The sequence below is a fragment of the Coccinella septempunctata genome, chromosome 1 (genome assembly GCF_907165205.1).
Source record: "Coccinella septempunctata chromosome 1, icCocSept1.1, whole genome shotgun sequence".
NCBI classification, from domain to species: Eukaryota; Metazoa; Arthropoda; class Insecta; order Coleoptera; family Coccinellidae; genus Coccinella; species Coccinella septempunctata.
Window position 1 is genome coordinate 39,389,718 of NC_058189.1, and position 22,237 is coordinate 39,411,954.

Here is a 22,237-nt window from a genome sequence, read left to right on the forward strand (position 1 = left end):
TCAAAGCAAAAATATAGCACAGTTATATAACAGCTATCTACGTAGATGTAATAGTTGTAACACTTTTATGTGATGTGAAAAAAAAATGTTCGTGAAAACATGAAAAATTATAGAAATTACTATCAACAATTTCTTTAATATGGAAGTGGAATTGGTGAGTTTTTATCAATCATTGTTGAAAAAAAAATTCCCAAACATCTCACATCAATTCGGTTAACTATGTGAACAAAGGGGCTCTTGATGAAAAATTTTATGTCTTCTTGATGGCAAATAGCACTAGAAATAATATATTAAATCAAGCCAACTGCTGTGTTAATCAATGTTCTACAAGAAAACATGTCTGTGCACTTTCCATGCATTCCATATAAAGATCCAAAGTTCACTCAACTTTCGGAATAGGTAATAGAGTTTTTTAGATAAAGTTCCTATGTTATGCTTTTTGAGAATAAGAAGAATACTATATGCATATTTTTCTGAAGAAAATTCAAAATATATGATTCATATATTCAAATACAATTTTTATATGCTGGATATAAAGAAATTATAGCCTATTATATTTCAAGGGGCTGGCTATGAAAACAGAAGAATTGACCTACAGTTCGACATCCATATTGCTTTCTTTCAATAACTCACCCCTGTTAAACACAAATAACTAATTAAACTTTCAATATCTGCACTTCACTCTCCGCAATTCGATTTTAAACTGAAAAACAGTCCTTGGTTATACTTATTCTTTCTCGTAAAAATGCGAACCCCCTTCGAAAGATTGCTACAACTCCCAATTTTTCAAATAGAAAGTATGGGTTTGTTTGAAAAGTCGAAGGGATTTGTAGGTAGGGATCGCATTTTTACCTAGAAAAATGACTTTTTCAGAATTCAATAATTGTCAGCATGCCGTTTACTTATTTATTGATCATAATTCACATACATTAACTCCACTTCTCAATTAAAATTTAAGTTCGACTCGTTTTTGGATGTTTCCTGAATATTCACTCACAGTAACCGATATAATGAATTTATTGCATTTGGCTTTCCCACGCCGCGCGGTATAATAGGTGGATACGTAACAAATCACCAGATTTGTATCGATATTGATTTTGTTAATGAAAGCCTCTTATAACCAATCTCTGACGTCCAGTTGCTGGAAAGTCCATCAAACTTTAATACTCCATCAAATTGTTAATCCTCCATTTTCCCTTCCAAAACTGGCAGTTATAAATTTTGATGGGGCATCAAATCTTAATGGACTTTCCTGCAACTGGGCCTGAATAACCTAATTATCCAAACATCTAATTCATATTTCTTTTTTACAGTTATGCTGCCTGTTGTGACTTCTTACAAAATAATAATCTACTTTCTATAATAAGGGCACATGAGGCACAGGATGCTGGGTAAGTTTTTCATTAATTTCGTAATTTGTTAGTTATGGGCGGATAATTGCATCCATATTCATTTATAAAGATTTGTGATCTACACACAACTCAGTAGTTAGTAATTGATGTGGTCCGGACTTATCCCCTGTCAAACCGCTCCCATTGAACGATATAACACTGAAATTGTTTTTGTTCTTGCTCCTAAAAGAGTTGTCTGTTGAAATATCATATTCGCGCGATCAGAACCCAAGAAAAATGTATTGGGTACTAAAATGTGTGTAAAGATGCTCTTTTCAGTCACATTCAAATCAGCATAACCAGTAATGGTTTGACTATTTTTATAATTTTTTTATAAATATTTCTGAAGCTTAATAAGGCGTAGACGTTCGAAGAGTAGGGAGCCAACATTCAGGAAATATCAGTCAGAATCGAAAATAATTGAGGAAAATATTGGGAATGTTGGATTTTATTTCATTCTATTGTTTAATTTGTAACAACGTCAACGTTTGGAAACAGTTCTTTTTTTCTTCAGGGCTGAAAGTAAATAGAGTCATTCGGGGTAACTGAGCGCAGTGGGTAAGTGTGCGCAGTGCGTATATCTCGACTATGCAATATATGAAAGAGGGGTTCATTTGGGTGAAGCAAGGGCGCAGAATCGCCATATTAGTTTTTCATAGGAGTGCGCCGTGCCACGTTTCTTTAACTTTTTATTTGCAATCAATCAAATTCACTAGTTTTCTTGTTAATTCTCAGCATCTCTGCAAATTCTGCCAGGTCCAAGTTCCGAGTCCCTCAGTGTTAAACAATTTTTTATTCTATCGTGCTCATATTAATCTAAATATATAATTAAAAAATTTGGGTTCTCTTAGCTGCTTAACTCTATAAGAACGTCAATTCAAATTTTGGCTTACTGGGGAAAGTGTGCGCGGGTTAGTGTGCGCATAGATTCATTATAAGGTCATTAGTTCAGTGAGGAATAAATTATGACATTGTTGATTTTGTTGGTAAGACTCGATCAATATTGTCCTATTTGTTCAGAAAAATATGAAGAGCCACCAACAGGGGAATGTATCAAGTGTTGTGTTCACCAAGAATTGTGGCACGAACAATAATGCACTGCTTGTAAAAAGGCGCTCCTGTATTGACAATAAACAGCATTTCTCTAATATTGTAACATTTTGATGACATTATTTTGTAATTTGTTTTTATTGTGTGGTTCACAAAGCACTGCGTTCACTTACCCCGTGAGGGTGCGCACACTTACCCGCAATACGGGGCATGTGAACGCACTCCGACTTTCTCTACTAAATTCTTTTTCGCGGAAAGAAAACGTTTTTGTTTGTTTGTTTTTTGATGTTTTTCTATAGATTAGAAAATTCTCTATCTCATGAATATGTTTTAATTTTCCTAGCTTCAACATTTGAAACAGGGTATGGCTTGAAAGGCAAAAGTGCGCACAGTTGCCCCGAATGACTCTACATAAATTTTATATAATTCATACAATATGACATAATGTAAAAATACATTACCTAGCTCCCTAGCTGCGACAAACAGTATTGTACGCTTATTAAAAACATTAAGACATTTCAAGGAATCAAAAGTTAATACAGCAGGTTCGCAACATGAACATCCATTGAGTCACCTTCAATATGACAATGGCATTGACATAAAATCATAACAAAATGATACTAAACGGACCTGACACTATTGTCAAGTGTGCTTTTGACAATTTACTCACCACAAAAAAATTCTTTAGTAATTTAAAATTTGAAACTCCGTGCCTGAAATCGGGATAATTATACACAAGATACCTTGCGCCGACTGTAACAATAAGTGTTTTATTGGCCAAACAAAACAATATTTACCAGATAAAAAAACACAGTGTACAGATTCTTGATAGGGAAGAGGTTGGTTATAGAAGAAATATATGTAAGATGACCCATATAAAATGAAATTACACTGTTATTCACAGAGAAGATGTACAACACCTGAGCACGATTTATAATAAACTGCTCCACAAGAGTTAGTGATATTGTATTCAATCGTTTTTAAAAGTATGTAATCTTCGAGAAAATCGCTGTAAAATCATTGAAAACTCAATAACAACTCTATCCAATAAAAATCAGTATGAGACATTTCGTCAATCTGGTCGCCTTTTTTCTGAAGTTTGGTTCTTTGCATAGGCTTCATGAATGTTCTTATTTTGAAATGAACTCAGTTTATCAACGGCTTCGATTTGAAACGAGTTTTCTGAAAATGTCAAGACGTAAATTAACAAACGCTGAGGCTAATAGGGCTATCGGAACACTACAGGTTGGCCTAACTCAGGTTGTTGTAGCGGAAAGGCTCCAAGTCAGCCAAAGTGTGATATCTCGACTTTGGAATAGGTTCAGGGAGACAGGTTCCTTGTTGGAAAGACCAAGGCTTGGTGGGCGACGAAAAACAACACCTACTCAGGATCGTTTGATCACCGTTTCGGCGAGAAGAAACCCTACATCTACGTGTAGAATGCTACGGAATACTCTTCAAAATGCAGATGGGGTCCAAGTTTCCATCGAAACCATTAGACGACGTTTGAGAGAGGTGAATCTAGGTTCTAGACGTCCATTAAGAGGAGTTCCATTAACACGTGACCATAAGCGTCAAAGACTGGAATGGGCAAGGCAACATATCAATTGGAACGATCAATGGCGTAGTGTCCTTTTCACTGATGAATCCAGATATGAACGATTTTCAGATTCTCAAAGAATAAGGGTATGGACAATCCCACGCATACCCCGTAATCGTCGCTATGTCCAAGAAGTCCATCCATTCCGAGGGGGTAGTGTTATGGTATGGGCCGGGATATGTTTCAACGGGCGCACATATCTACACATTTGTCTTGGAAGTATGACCGCCCTACACTATAGGGAGCATGTCATTGACAATGTTGTGCCAAATTTGACAACTTTTTAATTTCTAGATGATAAAGCTAGACCGCACCGTGCAGCCATAGTTGAGAATGCGCGCGAGGAGCTTGGTATTCCACATTTACCAATACATCCGCACTCACCAGATTTGAATTGCATAGAACATGTATGGGAGATGCTCCAAAGAACAATAGATAATCATCAACCTACCCCAGAATCCTTAAATGATCTGAGGCTTCTGCCTTGTTTATGGAATCAAATTCCACAAGAAACCTCTTGTGTAGTATGCAAAGAAGATGTCAAACTGTTATTGATGCCCGTGGGGGCCATACATTGTATTGATAGTCTTAAAATGCTCGAATTCCCTGGGAATAAAATTTCGTTATTTTACTCGATTTTTTTAACCACCCTGTATACGCTGCAAACCTACAGGCTAAAATTAATTTGCAAGTTGAAATCATATTAATATGAACTTTCATCACAAAAATCTCAATGCATGTTAATGTTGCGTACCTATTTGCCGTGTTAATCTTTGATTCGTTTAAATGTCTCAATGATTTTATTAAGCGTAGAATATTGTTTGAAGTAGCTAGTAATGTATTTTCACATTATTTAATATTGTATGTCTTATATATTGTCTATGTATTCAGCCTTAAAAAAGAAACGAACTGTTTCGAAACGTTGGCGTTGTTACAAAATACAATAGAATAAAATAGTATCCAATATTCCCAATATTTTCCTTAATTAAATAGCAATGAATGATAACAAAGTAATAATCGAAAATAAGTTCAAAGTCTGTGGAATAAATGAATTATCACACGGATTGAAAGTAGAAGTGGTGGATCTGTTCTTGACAAATAACTTTTCAATACTTCAAGACACACCAATTTGCCATGGACTCTGTTTTGTTCATGCTCAATTTTTTCGGAGTTGGTTTAATGATTTCTGCCGTTTCAGTTGATTTACACCTTCCGAAGTATCTTCCCTGACTTTTTTCAAACTTTCAGTATCTGCAACTCTGCAGCAATGTTATAAAACGCGATTTTATATGACTGAAAAATCAAAATTACCGCCAAGATATGCACACTTCTACTGTTGTGTGCATAACGGTAAATGGAAATATACGTTTCATATAGGTGTCTCGTATAAGATGTGAAACACTTTCATGGAGGATCACAGAAAATACCTACCCGTATGTAGTATTTATTAGTAGGTACCTACTAGATTTTGATAAGCAGCTTCTTTTGCGAATTTAAAAGAAAATAAAAACCACTTCACCGATTCGGCTTGATATTTGAAATGAATCTACCCTTTGCGACATAAAACGAGTAAAATATCTGTTGATTTGAATGTCAAATTATTGCCCCTTAACTTGCAGATGCTTGGAGAAGAGTGAAAAAAATTACTAAAAGTGACTTCGAAGAAGATCAGCGAATCCTATACGGGGCGAGTCTTCGACACGTACGAATATTTAAACAGTAGATTCTGGAGCTCAAAAAAACACTTTTTCTATAAAAAATTTTCCGATTCGGCTGTGATAAAAAAAGAAAGGCTCAGTTGCAGGAAAGTCTATTAAGATTTGATGCCCCATCAAAATTCAAAGATGTCATTTTTGAAGGGAAAAATGGAGGATCGAGTATTAAAGTTTAATGGACTTTCCTGCAACTGGACGATAGCCATTTTAAATTTTCATAATAAGCTATGCCATTAGAACATTAGAACTATGGTTTTTCAACAGCCTTCACCTTTTGAACCGAGCCGATTCGGAAAAATGGAAAGGAAAAAAGTGTTTGGTTTTGACCTACTGTATAAATATTTGCCCACGGTTCTGATGTTCATGTACACTGAAATATTTCACGTGTACCTACTCAAGAAACTAAACTTGATTGTTTCACTGAAAAAGCTACGCTTGGACTGAATATTTCAAAAGACATTAGGATAATTACTCGAACTCGAATTGGAAAGCGTATGCAAACGAGTAAACAAATGGAAAAACGTTGAGATAGCAACTTCTCCCGTCCAAATGATTCTTCCTCAATGAAATAAATTCGCTCGAGGAATTTCAGCTCCTAAAGTTTATTTTTCCTTCATTCCACTTATCTCTCCTTGAGGGTCTTTCAGATGGGAATAATAACATGAATTATCTTGATCTGTCGTCGTTTTACTCCGACAGTCACGCTCCTGGCAGTCAGCCGCTGAAGTAACAAGTACCGGCCCAAATACTGTTATATGAAAATTGCCTTGCGGAAGTTTTTATCGAGTTGATGCTATCGGCCTCAGGAACACTATTGCGAGGGCGCTTGCAACCCCAAGCTTTGTTGAAAATTACTCGAGTCGAACAATCTCACGATATGCCAAGCGAGAACTTTCGATTATAGTTCTAAAAGCAGGAATTTTTATCGGTTTATTACATATTTGTAGAGGGTGAACGGAATAATAACTGAAGTGTGCAGAGATATCAAAAATCTCATTCGAATAATTTAGTTTTGGAAATTATTTTTCAACTCGATTCAATTACCACACCATTTTACAGAATATGCTAATTACAGCATGATAAATATAAATTCACAAATATTGAGATATATGAATACAATTGATAATTCCAAAAAAGTAATACGCCCTCTCTGGTGTCAATTTCTGTAAATAATGAGTTTGGAGGATTTTGCATTTGTACATCGAGAAAGGAACAATATTTTGATGTTTTTATATGAATTTTCATGAAAAATATGTTTTAATCAGCTGGAAATATTCTTGTCTATCTAGTGATAACGAGGATAACTAATAGCGTTTTCTATTGGTAAAACTAGTGCTGCACTGGATCACAGAACCTCAAATATGAATTAGGATATCTTTAAATATATGCTCTATTTTTATAATATGCACTCAATAAGAACTAGTGTCACTAATGGAATATTCTATTACAGTGAATTCCATTGAAAGAACTAGCTTCATATCCTTTGGAATGATTCTAGTGACATCAAAATATGCACTCGCACTGCACTAGTTTTACCAATAGAAAACGCTATGAGAAGTTTTCATAATTTGTATCCTTTTAGCACACGTTCAAGGTTCAAATACGATATTCTTGTGAAGTTGTCAGTTTTACCCTATTCACTACGATGAAATGAACGTTTAGTCAATGTCTGACATATCTTGCCCTTATAGCATAGTGAAGTTTTTGTAAATTTCAAATTAGTTACGAAAAATTGAAGGTTAAATAACTAACCTGGACTTATAATCTCAAAATGAAAAGAATTGCATAAACAACAAATTTGTTTCCGCTAGAGAGGTCTTTTTTCACCTACTAAGTTGATATACATATGAATTTTGATAAAGTTCACACGAACTTCTTCGGAAAATCATTTCCACTTTTCAGTTCAACTTTTCAAGATTTTCTTAGCATCAATGTTCCAATTTTAGCCACTGTAGATAATGGAGAGGAAGAGATATCATAGCAGTGGCTGTCATATAATCAATGTCCTTTTATTATGGTCGGGTGAATAGCCAGGAAATTCGGATTAAAATATTATTAGTCTGATGCAGAACATACTCGGCTAATTATTAACACACTTGGCTCCAGTTTCGGCTAACAATCTTCAAAATTGAGAAAAAACAACTATCAACTAAGAAAACAAAAATTTTGACGAAAATCTCGAAATCTGTCCATTCATTGTAGCATCACGAACCAGCAATTCTCTATGTCTATTGAAACAAATGCCTCCCCAAATAACTCTAAACCTCTAAAAGGATGAACTTGTGCGATTTCTGGGTACCAGAGATTGGGCCTGTAGACGTACACGCCGACTATCCTAAAATCGTCCATATCCCGACTCATCAAACACACCAATAGCCACAGAACACTAACATACAAGAAGTGGAATGTCCTGACTAATCTTAGGCAAGACCAAATGTTATTTATATAGCCGCCATATTTGGTTGGGAAGTAGATATACGAGAATATATCGAAAAATTCTTAGCCTACTATAGAACCAAACAAAATTTCAATGTCAAAATAATTTATTACTCAACATATTCTCCTCTAAATTGGATACATTTATTACAGCGAACCTGCAACGTCTCTAGACCTTTCAAAAAAAATTTTTCTTCTTGCTCTGCAAACCAGAGCTCTCATAACCCCCTCGTTGGAAGAAAATTTACGACCTTTTAAGCTTTTTTTCAGTTGAGGAAAAAGGAGATGATAATCGGATGGAGCCAAATCTGATGAAGAAGGGGGGAGTTCTAGTAATTCAAACCCTGAATCACGAATTTTTTGCATGGCAAGATGGGATTTGTGTGCAGGGGCGTTGTCCTGCAAAAACATAACACCTTTGGATAGCTTTCCGCGTCTTTACTCTTTAATTTTTTTCCATAGAGTCGTCAGTAATCTCCAGTTATTGTTCTACCCTTATCAGAAAAATCAATCATGATTACTCCATTCAATCCCAAAAAAACAAGCAAGAACTTTTCCAGCAGATTGTTGGACCCGAAACTTCTTAGGTCTTGGAGAACCAGAGTGTTGCCATTCCATCGATTGTTGCTTTGTTCCTGGATCATATAAATGTATCCAAGTCTCATCCATAGTAATAATTTGGTTTAAGAAGTCTACATCTACATCAAATCGATCACAGATCGAACGCGATGATTCTACCCTTGCACGCTTTTGGTCAACATTCAAACATTTGGGGATCCATTTTGCAGCAATTTTTCACATGTCCAAATTGACGTGAACTATATAATGAACGCGTTCGTATGAAATATTCAGTGCTACAGATATCCGTTTTAGCCCAATTCGACGGTCTGATAAAATAATGTCATAAACTGCATCGATATTTTCGGGGACTGACACAGAAACTGTGTCTTCAATGGAAAATTTACCTCTTTTGAAGATTGCAGTCCAATTTTTCACGGTCGCATACGAAGGACATCAATAAGCATATCTTCGTAAATCCGCTTACCTCTTAACCCTTTTAAATACAGGTACTTGATGATGGCTGGATGCTCCAATTTTTCGATTTTCACAATTTCTGTGGACATCTTCTTTCTTTCAATTCATTGCGTATCTCTGGTTTACTGTTTTGACCTCAAACTTCACATTGACTCTTCTAATTAATGAGTTATTGTTCGTTGCTATAGTAACGCAATATTTTTTCATGCATGGAACTGGTCTAGGCTAACTAGATATCAATACATACTCATATGAATGGCGGGAATTTTGAATTTAGGGGCGTTTAGGCTACAATACCTATGTATATACTTTTCGTTGTATTCACCTTCAATGTAAATTTATAGCTTCTATCATGAATATTGTATGAAGAATTGCAATTTACATTACATTAGGAATTCCATCATAAAAGGAAAAAGTTAGCACTTCAACAATTCATTTTTTGGTGAAAATTCAACAGTATAATTATATAATTTTATAAGTCAGAAAAATGCAAATTTATATAGCGACGTGAAATGGGTACCTATACTGATATAGGTACCCATTTCATATTGTCTGAGCAATATGGTACTTGAGAAGAAGGTGACTTATTGAGCGTAGAACCTGTGCGCCATATACAGGGTGATTCATAACTATTGGGACATAGGCTAAGGGCAGATTATTTTGACCAAAATATGGCGATAGGACCAAATATACCTCAATAAAATATTGCTGTGCTTCCTCGTCTAAGAATAAAGAGTCTTTCATGTACCCAAACAAAAGCTTTTTGACCTCTGCTAGAAAAGTTACAAGTTTTCAAAAATTAGAACCAAAAAAACACTTCATTTCTTCCTCCAACTCGCAGAAGCTGAAGAAATTGCCTCCTGTGGGCACGTGCTACCAATGAATATGCTGCCCATGAATATTTCTTTAATGTTGTTATGTGTTTGAAGCGGTAAAACATACTATTCCATTTCTCACAATAATTGTTGTGGTAAACTAATTTCTCATTTTAAAAATGTGTTGAGAAGATGTGTATATTTTGTTTTTTAGTAGGAAGCAACTCTTTTCACAGACACAATGTGTTGACACAAGGGTTGAAAATGTTTTGCAAGAAATCGTTATTTTCGAAAAAAATCAAGAAATTGTGTTTGGTTGAGAAGCCTGGTTCCCTCAGAGAAAAATTCATGAAAATATTAATGGAAAGCCTTTTTATTGGTGGACATCACCATATTTTCAACACATCAAGAAAAAATTTTTTTCTCAGTTTTGAAAGCATTTTGACCCCCCTCCAATTTTGACCCCTAAAATATAAGCAAGTATTTGGTAACACACAGTATATTTGATGTTAGAGTTTTGTTCTGTAAGCAAATTCACCAATTTACAATGCATTCTCAATATTAATCTATTTTATAGAATGGAAAAAATAAAATTTTTACATAATTGGTGTTTCATTACAGGTATCGAATGTACCGAAAGAGCCAAACGACTGGATTTCCATCACTTATTACGATATTCTCAGCCCCAAACTACCTTGACGTATATAACAATAAGGTATGTAGAATTTCTGATCTAGATATCAAATGACCCTTGACATTCGAGAAAGCCTTCAGTTCCCAACTTAAAATATGATCCGAGGCCTTCTCGTTTGCTCAAGTTCATTATCGATTTCCTTCGGAGGAACAGAGCACATTTTTCACTCGAACTGTCGGCTTTTCAAGTTCGCCCCAATTCTTGTATTCTGTTGGGTTCCCTTTATTCGAACGGAAATCTTTGGGTATACCATGCGTCCTTTCATTATCGCCTATCCTTATTTGGAAATTTGTGATGGATATTTCTATATTTATTTGTTACTGCACGATTTATTGATTTTTTTTTCTCCTTAATTATTTAAAATTTTCATTTCAATGTCATTGCGAGGCCATGTTTAGAAATTCAAGGGGCAATATTGTTCAGAAGTCAAATAATGTGCTAGAATGTCCAAAACTGCATATTTTATTGAGTTTCAGAGTATTTCACTGTTAGTGCCAAAACAACATCAGTTGCAGAATGTTACTTAGATTGAATTTACGAAATCTTTTAAAGAATCGCAGTGACTGTTCAAACTGTAGCAATCTTTTTATGGTGACACGATCCTCGCATAAATATCTGTTTTAGTTATATATACTGAGGGACATATGAAGCAGAACACCCAATATTAATGAATTGATTATAAACAATTCCTAGGAATATATTTGTTTAAAGCGGCCCACAGACGAGCAACTTAGTTGACAACTATGTTGTCAACGAGGTTGTAAACCATACGAGGTTGAAGGAATATCAACCACCAACCGGCCCACAGACGTTCAACTTGGTTGTCAACACGTCGTGTTGACAACTATGTTGTCAACGAGCTTGTTAACCATACGAGGTTGAAGGAATATCAACCACCAACCAACCCACAGACGTTCAACTTGGTTGTCAACATGTCTTGTTGACAACCAAGTTGTCAACTAGGTTGCTCGTCTGTAGGCCGCTTAAGTCAGGAATAGAAAGAATTAGGAATAGAAAGAACAACCTAGTTGACAACTTAGTTGTCAACACGACGTGTTGACAACCAAGTTGAACGTCTGTGGGCCGGGTGGTCGTTGATATTCCTTCAACCTCGTTGACAACATAGTTGTCAACTAAGTTGCTCGTCTGTGGGCCGCTTCACGATCTGAATTGAACTCGCCAATTCGCCATCGTTAAGACCCCAAATGCAGTACGCCCCATCGAAGAAAAACAGATGCTGACCGGTTTGGGTCTCATTTGACCTCATCAGAGCAACATAGCTTTTTTTCCCCAGTATGAAACGGTGTCCGATTCAATCCCCTCCAGATAGAAACCAAGACGAAGACAACAGCATATGTCCCATATTTTCCCTAATTGGCTAGTTCAATTCAGATCGTAACACTTGTTGATATTCATATCAGCGGATGGTATGCATCTGAATTTATCCTTATTATTATCATCTTTAATCATACATGATTAACGCCTTCAACTGTAATGAGGTAAAGAATCAACTAAAATAATCCAAATACATAGTAACCGTTAAAAATTAAATCAACAAATGTAACGATATGCATCAAACAAACAAACCACCATCACTCATAGTATTAACAGAAATACTATTTCGTCTAGAAAGAGTAAATAGTGACCATAGTTTCGGTCTCATTTGACCTCGTCAGAGCAACTAACACAACGCATTCCTCGACGAAATCGGAATGAATTAATGGTGTTTTCATTCGATGTCAGTAGCGGATATGATGTTGGAATACACCATATCGACATCTGACAGGAAACGGGGGACAACTCAATTCATTTTCTTATCTCTCATTCCATTTTCATTGGAATATAAGTTGTGTTGCTCTGACGATGTAAAATGAGACCGAAATCTTGGTCAGCATCTACTCTTTCTCGACGAAATGGGTTTTCTGTTAATACTTTAAGTGATGGTGGTTTGTTAGTTCCATTTGGATCGTAACATTTATTGATTAAATTATCAGCGGGTTTTTTGCATCTGAATAATAATTTTTGTCTCTTCTCTATATAGTTTCCGGAATTGAAATTAAAACAACGATTTGGTTTTCAGTTTTCTTACTGGCCCAATTGAATGTTGAATTCAAAGGAAAAAATCGCGAGGAAGTGAACTCTAATTATCATGCCCATCTTGATAACAAAAAAGTTAATTAAATGATGAATTTCAAAAACGACGTTGGTAACATAAATGCAGACGTGAACACCAAAAACTTCATTTTATCACATTCTTTATGGTCTTCCAATGTTCCCTTCATATGAAATCCATTTATTACACGACAAATAACCTGAAGAAAATGACCCTCAAACAAATGTGATTTAGTATCCATAAAGAATCGAAGTATCCTCACGTTCATTTTCTGGTAATTTTTTTTTTCAACAAAGAGTATAAAAGATTTTACGGCTAGATTTAGAGCCTGAGGGGGGCGATTTGTTGAATAACACTCGTAATAGAGTAAACTGGCCTTCAGAATGCCATTTCTTGATTCTGTACCGGTTATGAAATTAGCTATTTCTGGGAAAAGTCCTCTTTGATTGATAAGTTACTCAAAATAGGCAAACATGCATACGGATTCAAATCATCCTAGCTGCAACTATTTTTATATTTATCGTCTATGACCTAATGTGACACATTAATGTAAAAGCATCTGAAATTTCATTAGAAAAATGTACCGATTAAATTGATACTCTGAAAATGGTAGAGTGCGGATTCATGATCTGATGGGAATCGTATTAATCGAATTAAAAAGATTCTGTACCTCTGGAGTTCAGATGGGGCTCAATTTTGCACAAACCTTGAAAGAGTTTTATGAGAGCTAAGCCCTAGTTCTTCAATTTATCGAATCTGCAGTACTGCATTAAGCCGGCCACAGACACAGAGAGAAGACGGCGTGCAACATGCAACATGCAAAGAATGACAACCATCAACGCTCGTGTGTGGGCACGAATGTTGCATATTCTCCGTCATTCATCTCTTCCGAACCATCCTGAAAAATTGCATGATGCGCGTAGCATGAACGTCCGTGTGTGGCCGATTTTATGCACGAACGGACTTCTACACCAGTGCAGTAGGCAATATACATACAGCAAATCAAATCGAGCAGCTGCAGCTTCAGTCTTCAATACTGTTTTGGCTCGAAATGCACCAAGGACGATGTCGGACCTGAGAAATCTCTCCCGCGAATTCCTTATGGAGTTCATAGAAATTTATAGGTCCTTCCCATCTTTGTGGAAAACAAAATCGAAAGAATATATGGACCGATCGAAGAAGAATAGCCCATATAATGTCTTACTTGCTAAGTTGAAAGATGTTGAAATATCCTCAACAGTTGAATCGGTAAAATCAAAAATTAACACCCTTCGTGGTGGTTTCTGACGGGAATTCAAAAAAGTATTGGAATCCAAACGATCAAGCGCAGCAGAGGATGAAGTTTCCTCTCTCGAAGCGACTTCAATTGCTTCTTTTTCACCAAACGAGCGTACGCCACTGCCATCAGTCATCAGTCATCGAACTGACGAATTCTCGCATTATTCCGCCTTCTTTTCTCTCATGTGTGTGGGCAATAAGTGCGAAAGTTGATGGTTGTCATTCTTTGCATGTTGCATGTTGCACGCCGTCTTCTCTCTGTGTCTGTGGCCGGCTTTACCTAACATTGCGTCAGTGTTTTTTGCATTTACCAGAGCTATGACGAGTGCTGACAAAAAGTACTCTCGAGTCTCGAGCACTTATCACCGATTTTCCACAAAAGGCTCCTGCCTTACTAAGCACTGTTTTAAAGTAATTTGATTTTGCGAGCACTAATGATTAAGTAGTTTCCTCAAAAACTGCGAAATAAATAATAAATATGATAAGAATAATGATGCACCTATCATGTTCCTATACTAAAAAATTCATGAAAATGATGGTTCTCAGCGTACGACTTCTGTGGATACCGTAGAATTACTGCCACGTTAATTTCGTTAGCTAGATGAAATTAGCAAGGCATTCTAAAAAACCCTCACTTCCATAGAGTTTCACTTTATTTCCGTAACCAAGATAGTCTAAGATCCCACTGCAGAAGTACTACGTTCATTACGTACAGAGACAAACACACATTTTTACATACGTTTATGGATAGGAGAATACACTGATAACACCGCAGCCTGGCAAAAGTGGCCGAAGTAATTTTAATGAAATTAATGTTAATCAATATTCCAAGAGAAATTTCGTTCACTCCGTTTTGAAATAACAATGCATGTAAAGAATACTAAAATCCATAGCTGCCGTTGCACACTCTGCCGCAACTACCTCGCAGCCAGGTGTAAGCAGGTAACATTTCGACGTATTTCTACGTTCATGACGTACACGGATGTTTTTGATATCAAATCAAAGCTAATTTCTTTTTGGAATAGGATGATGTAGGGCTGCCTGTGAAAAAATAGCCGCAAGTTAGGTCTGCCATCTGTTAAAATAGCGAGATATCCGAAATAAAGTAAGAGAGAGTTAGACTCATTTCGCACCATCGGGTTCTTACACGATGTTCCGAATTACAGATTGCACTTTCGGCGGCGCTTATCGCCACGAGATTCGAGAGCTTAATGTGCCCACCGTACGGATAAAACCCGATGAATAATTTTTCTTAGGTTGTTTTCCGGTAAAAACCCATGGTTTGAAAGGAATCTTAAGGTTCTCAACAGTGCATTTGAATTATTCTTATATTATTACCACGTGTTGGAGCTCGTTGTACACAACGCTGTTGATATTATTTATGTATTAACCCTTCGTCGGACGCTATACGAATATTGAGAGTTCGGACGCAATGCATATAATAGATTCTAATAAGAATAAGGTCCAAATAAATTAATATCGAAACATAATGGTACCTGTCCACCTGCGACAAAATAGTCTCGGGAGCAGCCTCAAGCAAGTGAATATTAGTCTCCGAGACTGAACGTGTCTCAAGTGCTCAGATAAACAACTCGCTGAGATTACTCTCGAAAATTTCTCTCGAGATTTTATCTCAGGTGGACACTTACCATTAGAAGAAATTTTTAAAAAGATGATAAGTCTCACCAAAGTTCATTCCAAAGACACTATACGATTTATCATGTCCAACAAGATGTATGCGGCAAAAGAGAATGATGAAAAATTCATTAAAAAAATCAAAAGGTTTGTTTCAACCCACATTTTATCGTTTTGGAAGTCATTAAAAAAAAAGGTGGTGCTACGGACGATTTTTGTCAATTCGATATTGCTCAATGCTACTAAGTACCACTGTTTGAAGTTTAGTGCGGAGAATAAATGGTTGGCTTCTTCTGGATGGTGCCCTGAAACCAACATGTTTTCTGGGAAGTTCAACTCCGATACAAGTAGAAAATGTATTATGTAATTGAGCTAACACATTTTCAGATGATGAAAAAAACTCTGATTGCGACGACGATAGTAACAACTGCGATTATGAAAGCAGCGAGGAATCGGACTTGGACTAGAAAATGTAATACACTGATATAAAATATAACTTGATTCAAGAGACTGAAAGAAACACGAAAAAAACTTTTTCAGATTTAATTACATTTGCACTTGATGAATGAATTATTTTTTATTATGAAATAAATCTCTTAATACTTTAAGTTTTTTTCATAATATTCATTAAGTAATTATAATTTTGTAAATGTTAAGTCATTTCTACTATTGTTTGAGCCGCCGGCTAAGAATCATATCTAGCGACGCATCTCAAATCATCAGATGGCAGATCTAACTTGCGGCCATTTTTTTCACAGGCAGCCATATATCATCATATTCGAAAAAAAAACTTCAATTTGATATCAAAAACATCCGTGTACGTCATGAACGTAGAAATACATCGAAATGTTACCTGCTTACTGCTTACTGCTTACGCTTACTGCGGCAGCTATGGATTTTAGTATTCTTTACATGCGTTGCTATGATGTGGATGATATTTTAATTCAAAACGGAGTGAACGAAATTTGCCTTGGAATATTGATTAACATTAATTTAATTGAAATTACTTGCGGCCACTTTTGACAGGCTGCGGTGTTATCAGTGTATTCTCCTATCCATAAACGTATGTAAAAATGTGTGTTTGTCTCTGTACGTAATGAACGTAGTAATTCTGCAGTTGGATCTCGTACTATGAGGTTCATGTAGAGAGAACATGATACATCATTGGATGCGCATTTTGAGTTTCTCTTAAAATGTCATATAAAAATTGCCGTTTTTGTATCGAGTGAAAAGATGAAGAATTTTGGAAGACATTATTGTATATCACGAACCAAGTTTTTTCTACATGAGACTCATCCTCATGATCTGGGGGACCCATTTTTGAAAATTTTATCATCCTAAAATATGAAATGTCTTTTCTATGCTCATTACATTCGATCCATGTTTTTGGCAATTTTTGTGGAAAATCTTTGATATCTTCATAAATATCAGGAATAGGGATAGGGAAGTACTAGAAAAAAATACACACATGGGGATAGAGAAACGAAAGAAAAAGTCATAATAAATAGGGTGTCCCATTCGAAATAACGAAGTTTGTAGAATTTTTTTGTATGAGCGGCAACGTGTCATTGAAAATTTTCTGCTCAAATAGATCAGAAGCGTAAACCCTAGTACCCAAATTTTCAGAATAATCCCATGATCCGTTCTCCGTTCACGTCTAGGCCTCGCACTGAGGAACACCCTATATATTCAATTTTTCCTTTGATTCACTTTATCTTTTTACAGGATAATCTTATGAAATGGAGTTTTATTTTTCAGGCTGCTGTACTGAAATACGAAAATAACGTTATGAATATTAGACAGTTCAACTGTTCACCCCATCCCTATTGGTTACCGAATTTCATGGATGTGTTCACGTGGTCGCTGCCTTTCGTTGGTGAAAAAGTTACGGAAATGCTAGTCAATGTGCTCAACATCTGTACGGACGAAGAACTCGTGTCTGATACTGATGATGCGCAAGAAGATGGTATGTATGGATCTGATCTATCTTTTAACTTTTCTAACGGATTCGTTGTTTGAGAAAACAATTAAATAGATTGCAAGAAGTCGTGGATATCAGATATATAAAGCTATAGTTATTTATTCAGGCTATCAAGACTACTTTCAGTTCCTTCACATTGATAAAACACTATCGTACTGTTGCAGTAAAGTCCGAAAATTCAAAACTCTATCAAAATGTTAGTCCTGCGTTTTTTCCGAAGTTCAAAAATAGCAGTTTTAAAATTTTGATAGGGTCTCAATTCTTAATGGACTTTCCTGCAACTGCACGTGTTTCCCTCAAATCTGCTCGTCCATGCCTTCGAAGATATACAAGGTAGTGGCAAATTTTTAGCTACGTACTACCAACTAAAGCACATAAGAATTCCGTTCCTTGATAAAAAATTTCGCCTTTGTAAGTCCTTCAATATGATGTCTTTCAATTTCGGGTATATACAGGGTGTCCCGGAAAATGTGGGAAATCTCTCGGATTCAGATAGAACATAAAAAATGAAGATGACCAGTTCCTATAATTTTTTTTCCTAGCGGCCCTCCCTACGAAGATACGACTTCCTTAATGACGCCACTGGAAATCCATTTTAGTGGAATAAGTTTTAAACTACATAATTTGATGAAAATATGATATGATTGATAGTAGTAAGGACCTCTTAAATCACCAGACAAAAAAACTAGACTTCATGTTATTTTTAATGGAAATTAAAAAATTACTTACTTTTTCATTATTTTTTTTTTCGAAAACGGTTCATTTTATCGACACTGAACAAGAGTACCTTTTCTTCAGCCTAATGTTCAAGGTATCCAAATTTGTTTTTTTTAGCACCTTATCATACAGGGTGTTAAAAATGTAAGCATTAAAATGTACAACCTAGTCCACCGCTGGTAAACTGAACAAGTTGATTTAAATTTGAGTGCGGTTATTTAAGAGGTCCTTTTTAATATTAATCATATCAAATTTTCATTAAATTATATCAAGTAGTTTGAAATTTATTCCACGGAAATGAATTTCCAGTGGCGTTATTTAGGAGGTCGTATATTCGTAGGGAGGGGCGCTAGGAAAAAAAATTATGGGATTTTGTCATCTTATTTTTTTATGTTCTATCTGAATCAGAGAGATTTCCCACAATTTCCAGGATACGCTGTATATTCCTTATTTTCAAGTCATATTAGGAAAGCAGAAAAATATGGAATATTCTGTAATTTACTGAAGATTTCCATGAAATCCAGAGTCGTCCAATGTTACTGGCATTAAGTGAATTAATAATAATTTCCTTCAAGTCACCCACCTATGTACGACTGTTTTATTCTATTCAATATTGTGCTCAGTTTGTCCAGATTTGAAATGAAAAGGGGAGTCATACTTAGAAATCCATGAATTTTATATGATCGATGTGATTACTTATACTCTGTTTTAATTGAAATTCGAAAATAATATTCATGGCCATCTGAGTATGACTGAGAGTATTTTTGAAAACGTTGTCAAAAATTTCAGTTCAAATTATGAACAAATTGAGTGTAAGGCTGAATTCAAACATTTCTTTCAATTTTTTTGATAGAACAATTCGATATGTTCTCCTCGAAATAAAAGAAGTTTAACGTCCTAATTTGAAATCAGGAAGGCTGATTTGTAAAGAAGTAGTATCATTTCACTCAATAAATACATAATGTCGAAATTTTATAGAAATCGTTCAGATAAGAAAGAAGATATACATACAGAATTTGAGAAAATCCTATTATATTTCCGATTTTCTATCTTCTGTGAACGGAAATAGACAACAGCAATTGAGGTATATAATATTCAAACACTTTGAAGGTAGGAATTTTTGTCAGGAAACGAAACTTTTCCTTAGTATAGTTTGAAAGACATTACTGACGAGCTTCGAATTTGTCTCCACTCTGTATAGTAGTTCCTAATTTTGATTTCAATAACGTGATTCAAACTCCAATAATCCAAATACCGAATCGATTTCTGAAAAAGAGACTTGCTTAGTGTTAATTTTGGAACATCAAGAAAATAAATGCAATTATTTATTTCCCGTGTAGCTTTCACTTTCATATATTGAGGATTTCAATTATTTTTCCCCTCGTGCTAGAATAAAAAATTATAGCGGATGTCTTCCGTATAATTTTTGCTCTGGAAAGAGTTGGGATTGAATTTTTACTTTCATATCTTCCTCACGGCTATTTTTGATAATTATCAATCCTCTTTAGATTTGCTGAGGGTACGTAGATTATTGGCAGTGCGAACAAGTTGAAATGGAAACGAAAAATTTTTCAAAAAATAAAAGAATTTTGAAAATACATACAAACTCAACGTTAAAACCTACGGAATTTTCTTGTTGATTTCCTGAAAGAGGTCGCCCAAGATTTATTTTAAATGGAAACGAAGAAATATTCAACGAATCCGTTAGTTACAATCATAACAACCATTAGTTTGGATGACATGATACAAAGCAATGATTATTCACATCTACTATTCAATATATCCATTCACCTCACAATGAAGCTTTGGGTCAAGGGAACCGAACAAAAATTGATTCTTGCATACCTGTTCTATTATTTCCACAATGAATGAAAGAATGATAATACAAATAAGATTTTTCGTAGATATAAATCCTTACTACTTCAAGGGCTCATTCTCGTGAATTAATTCAAACAATTCATACGTGAATAATAGAACTTTCAATTTCTCCTGGTGTACAGTTGCTCTTCTATTTACTCAACATTTCTCTCGCAACTGCTGAATTACGCATTAAAAAAAATATAGTATGAAATATTATATTTTTCAGGAAACCTTTTTGAATGATTGCAGGGAATATGGAAACAAATTGAATATATTTGAATTACGGTTCTTGATACATCAATGTTTCGCTAAAAAAATCTGAGTATTATTTCTAAGGGATTCAGAATTTTACATTTGGAATTTTTCACACCTATTTGTTCACACAAAAAGTGTTTCGTAATTTTTCATGAAGTGTTTTACCAAAGGCAGCCGGAATACTAGCAAATGAGTGAACAATAGAAACAGCTCGTTTACTCCCAATTGGCCTCAAAATGAATTTACCCTAATTTATTCATTTTTATCAATAATAACTTTCGTTCTGTGAAATATTCATAACTGGAAAGTCAGAAAATTTTTTATTCGTATTTGGGCATTTGGTTTCCCGAATCACCTCACAATGCTTTGAATTGTGCCGGCTACGAAATCAAAGTGATCTGATAGAAAATTTATATTGTATTTACGACATTAATTGGTATTTTTTGTGCATTGAAGGTTTCGCAACAAAACTACTACTAAATTGTAAAAGTAAGTTACTGAAAATCTTGTGTCTTCATATGAATGATGTTAAGTTTTGATACTATAACAGATCACCTCAGTAGTTGAAGGAGTTCTATGAGGAACCCATAAATGTAAGATTGAAACAAGAAAAAACTACCAAATAATGTTGAAACTTGCCTTGAAAACACAATATGAATGTTCTTTCATATCACTCGGACTTGACAGTCGGAAAATTCCTATTAGGGCTCTTAAATGCATAAGACAACCGAAAGGCACAAATAGAATGCAAAAAAAATACGTTTTCATTGCAAGGTTGGCAAGCGTCCCTGAACTCGTCCATTGGGAATAAATTGAGTGTAGAAGTGTCGCGAAAATTCATCATTTCCACAAAACTTCGTCTTCCGGAAGCCGTTAAAAATGTATTCTTCATCAGAGTAATAGAAGGAGCAACTGTCCGACGTTTCATCATTCATTCGCCCAAAACACTTTCCAATGTAATTCAAACAACCCCGCTTCATTTGCAATTTAAGCTTTATTCGAGATTAATTTTCAATGAAATCAACTATTTGTGTATCTTCAATGCTACTTGGATATTTCAGATGGTAAGGTTCAGTTGTTTGTGTTCTAGATACGTTATTACGATTTGCTTTGGATTTTTGTAGTTGATTCATCAGAACTAGAATGCCTGATATTAGTTATGATACATGTTTAGTTTTATATTGATTATTTTCATTTGACCCCCCACAAAACCATTGCTGTGTGGATTGTTGAAACCCAATCACACTTTCGCATCACTGGCTGGTGATCCATCATATTCGAACCATGAAAATAATCCGAAATCTTCATATTCAACCTCACTCTAGTTGTCAGACTCGATTTAGAATAAAGTAGATTATTTCACTCATGAAATTTCAATTTTTCAAAAACTCAACTGTGTCTAGTTTTTATGTTTCTTACTATCTTCCGTTTCCATTTCCATGATAAGGTATCGTTTCACCATAACATAGATTTAAAATGTTGCATGTTCTGGAATTGAACCAGCCACTGGTGCGGGGCTAGTTACTTTCGTAAATATAAGGAATAATTCAGTCGTTTTAATCATTTCGGCATCCAATTGACCAAGTAGCATCTCGTCTTTTAATGAAAAAATTATTAAGAACTACACAAAATTTTCATTTTCTCTCAGAGCACTGCATTTAG

At 35.2% G+C, this 22,237-nt stretch overlaps 1 protein-coding gene across 1 annotated transcript in view; it reads left to right on the plus strand.

Annotated features, from left to right (window-relative positions):
- The window catches only part of LOC123307787 (serine/threonine-protein phosphatase 2B catalytic subunit 3-like), a 292,638-nt gene that overhangs the window by 248,010 nt on the left and 22,391 nt on the right, over window positions 1-22,237 (plus strand). The window contains exons 7-9 of the mRNA XM_044890221.1: window positions 1,314-1,391; window positions 10,664-10,757; window positions 17,521-17,728. Coding sequence (XP_044746156.1) covers window positions 1,314-1,391; window positions 10,664-10,757; window positions 17,521-17,728 — 380 coding nt within the window. The remainder of the gene's footprint in view (window positions 1-1,313; window positions 1,392-10,663; window positions 10,758-17,520; window positions 17,729-22,237) is intronic.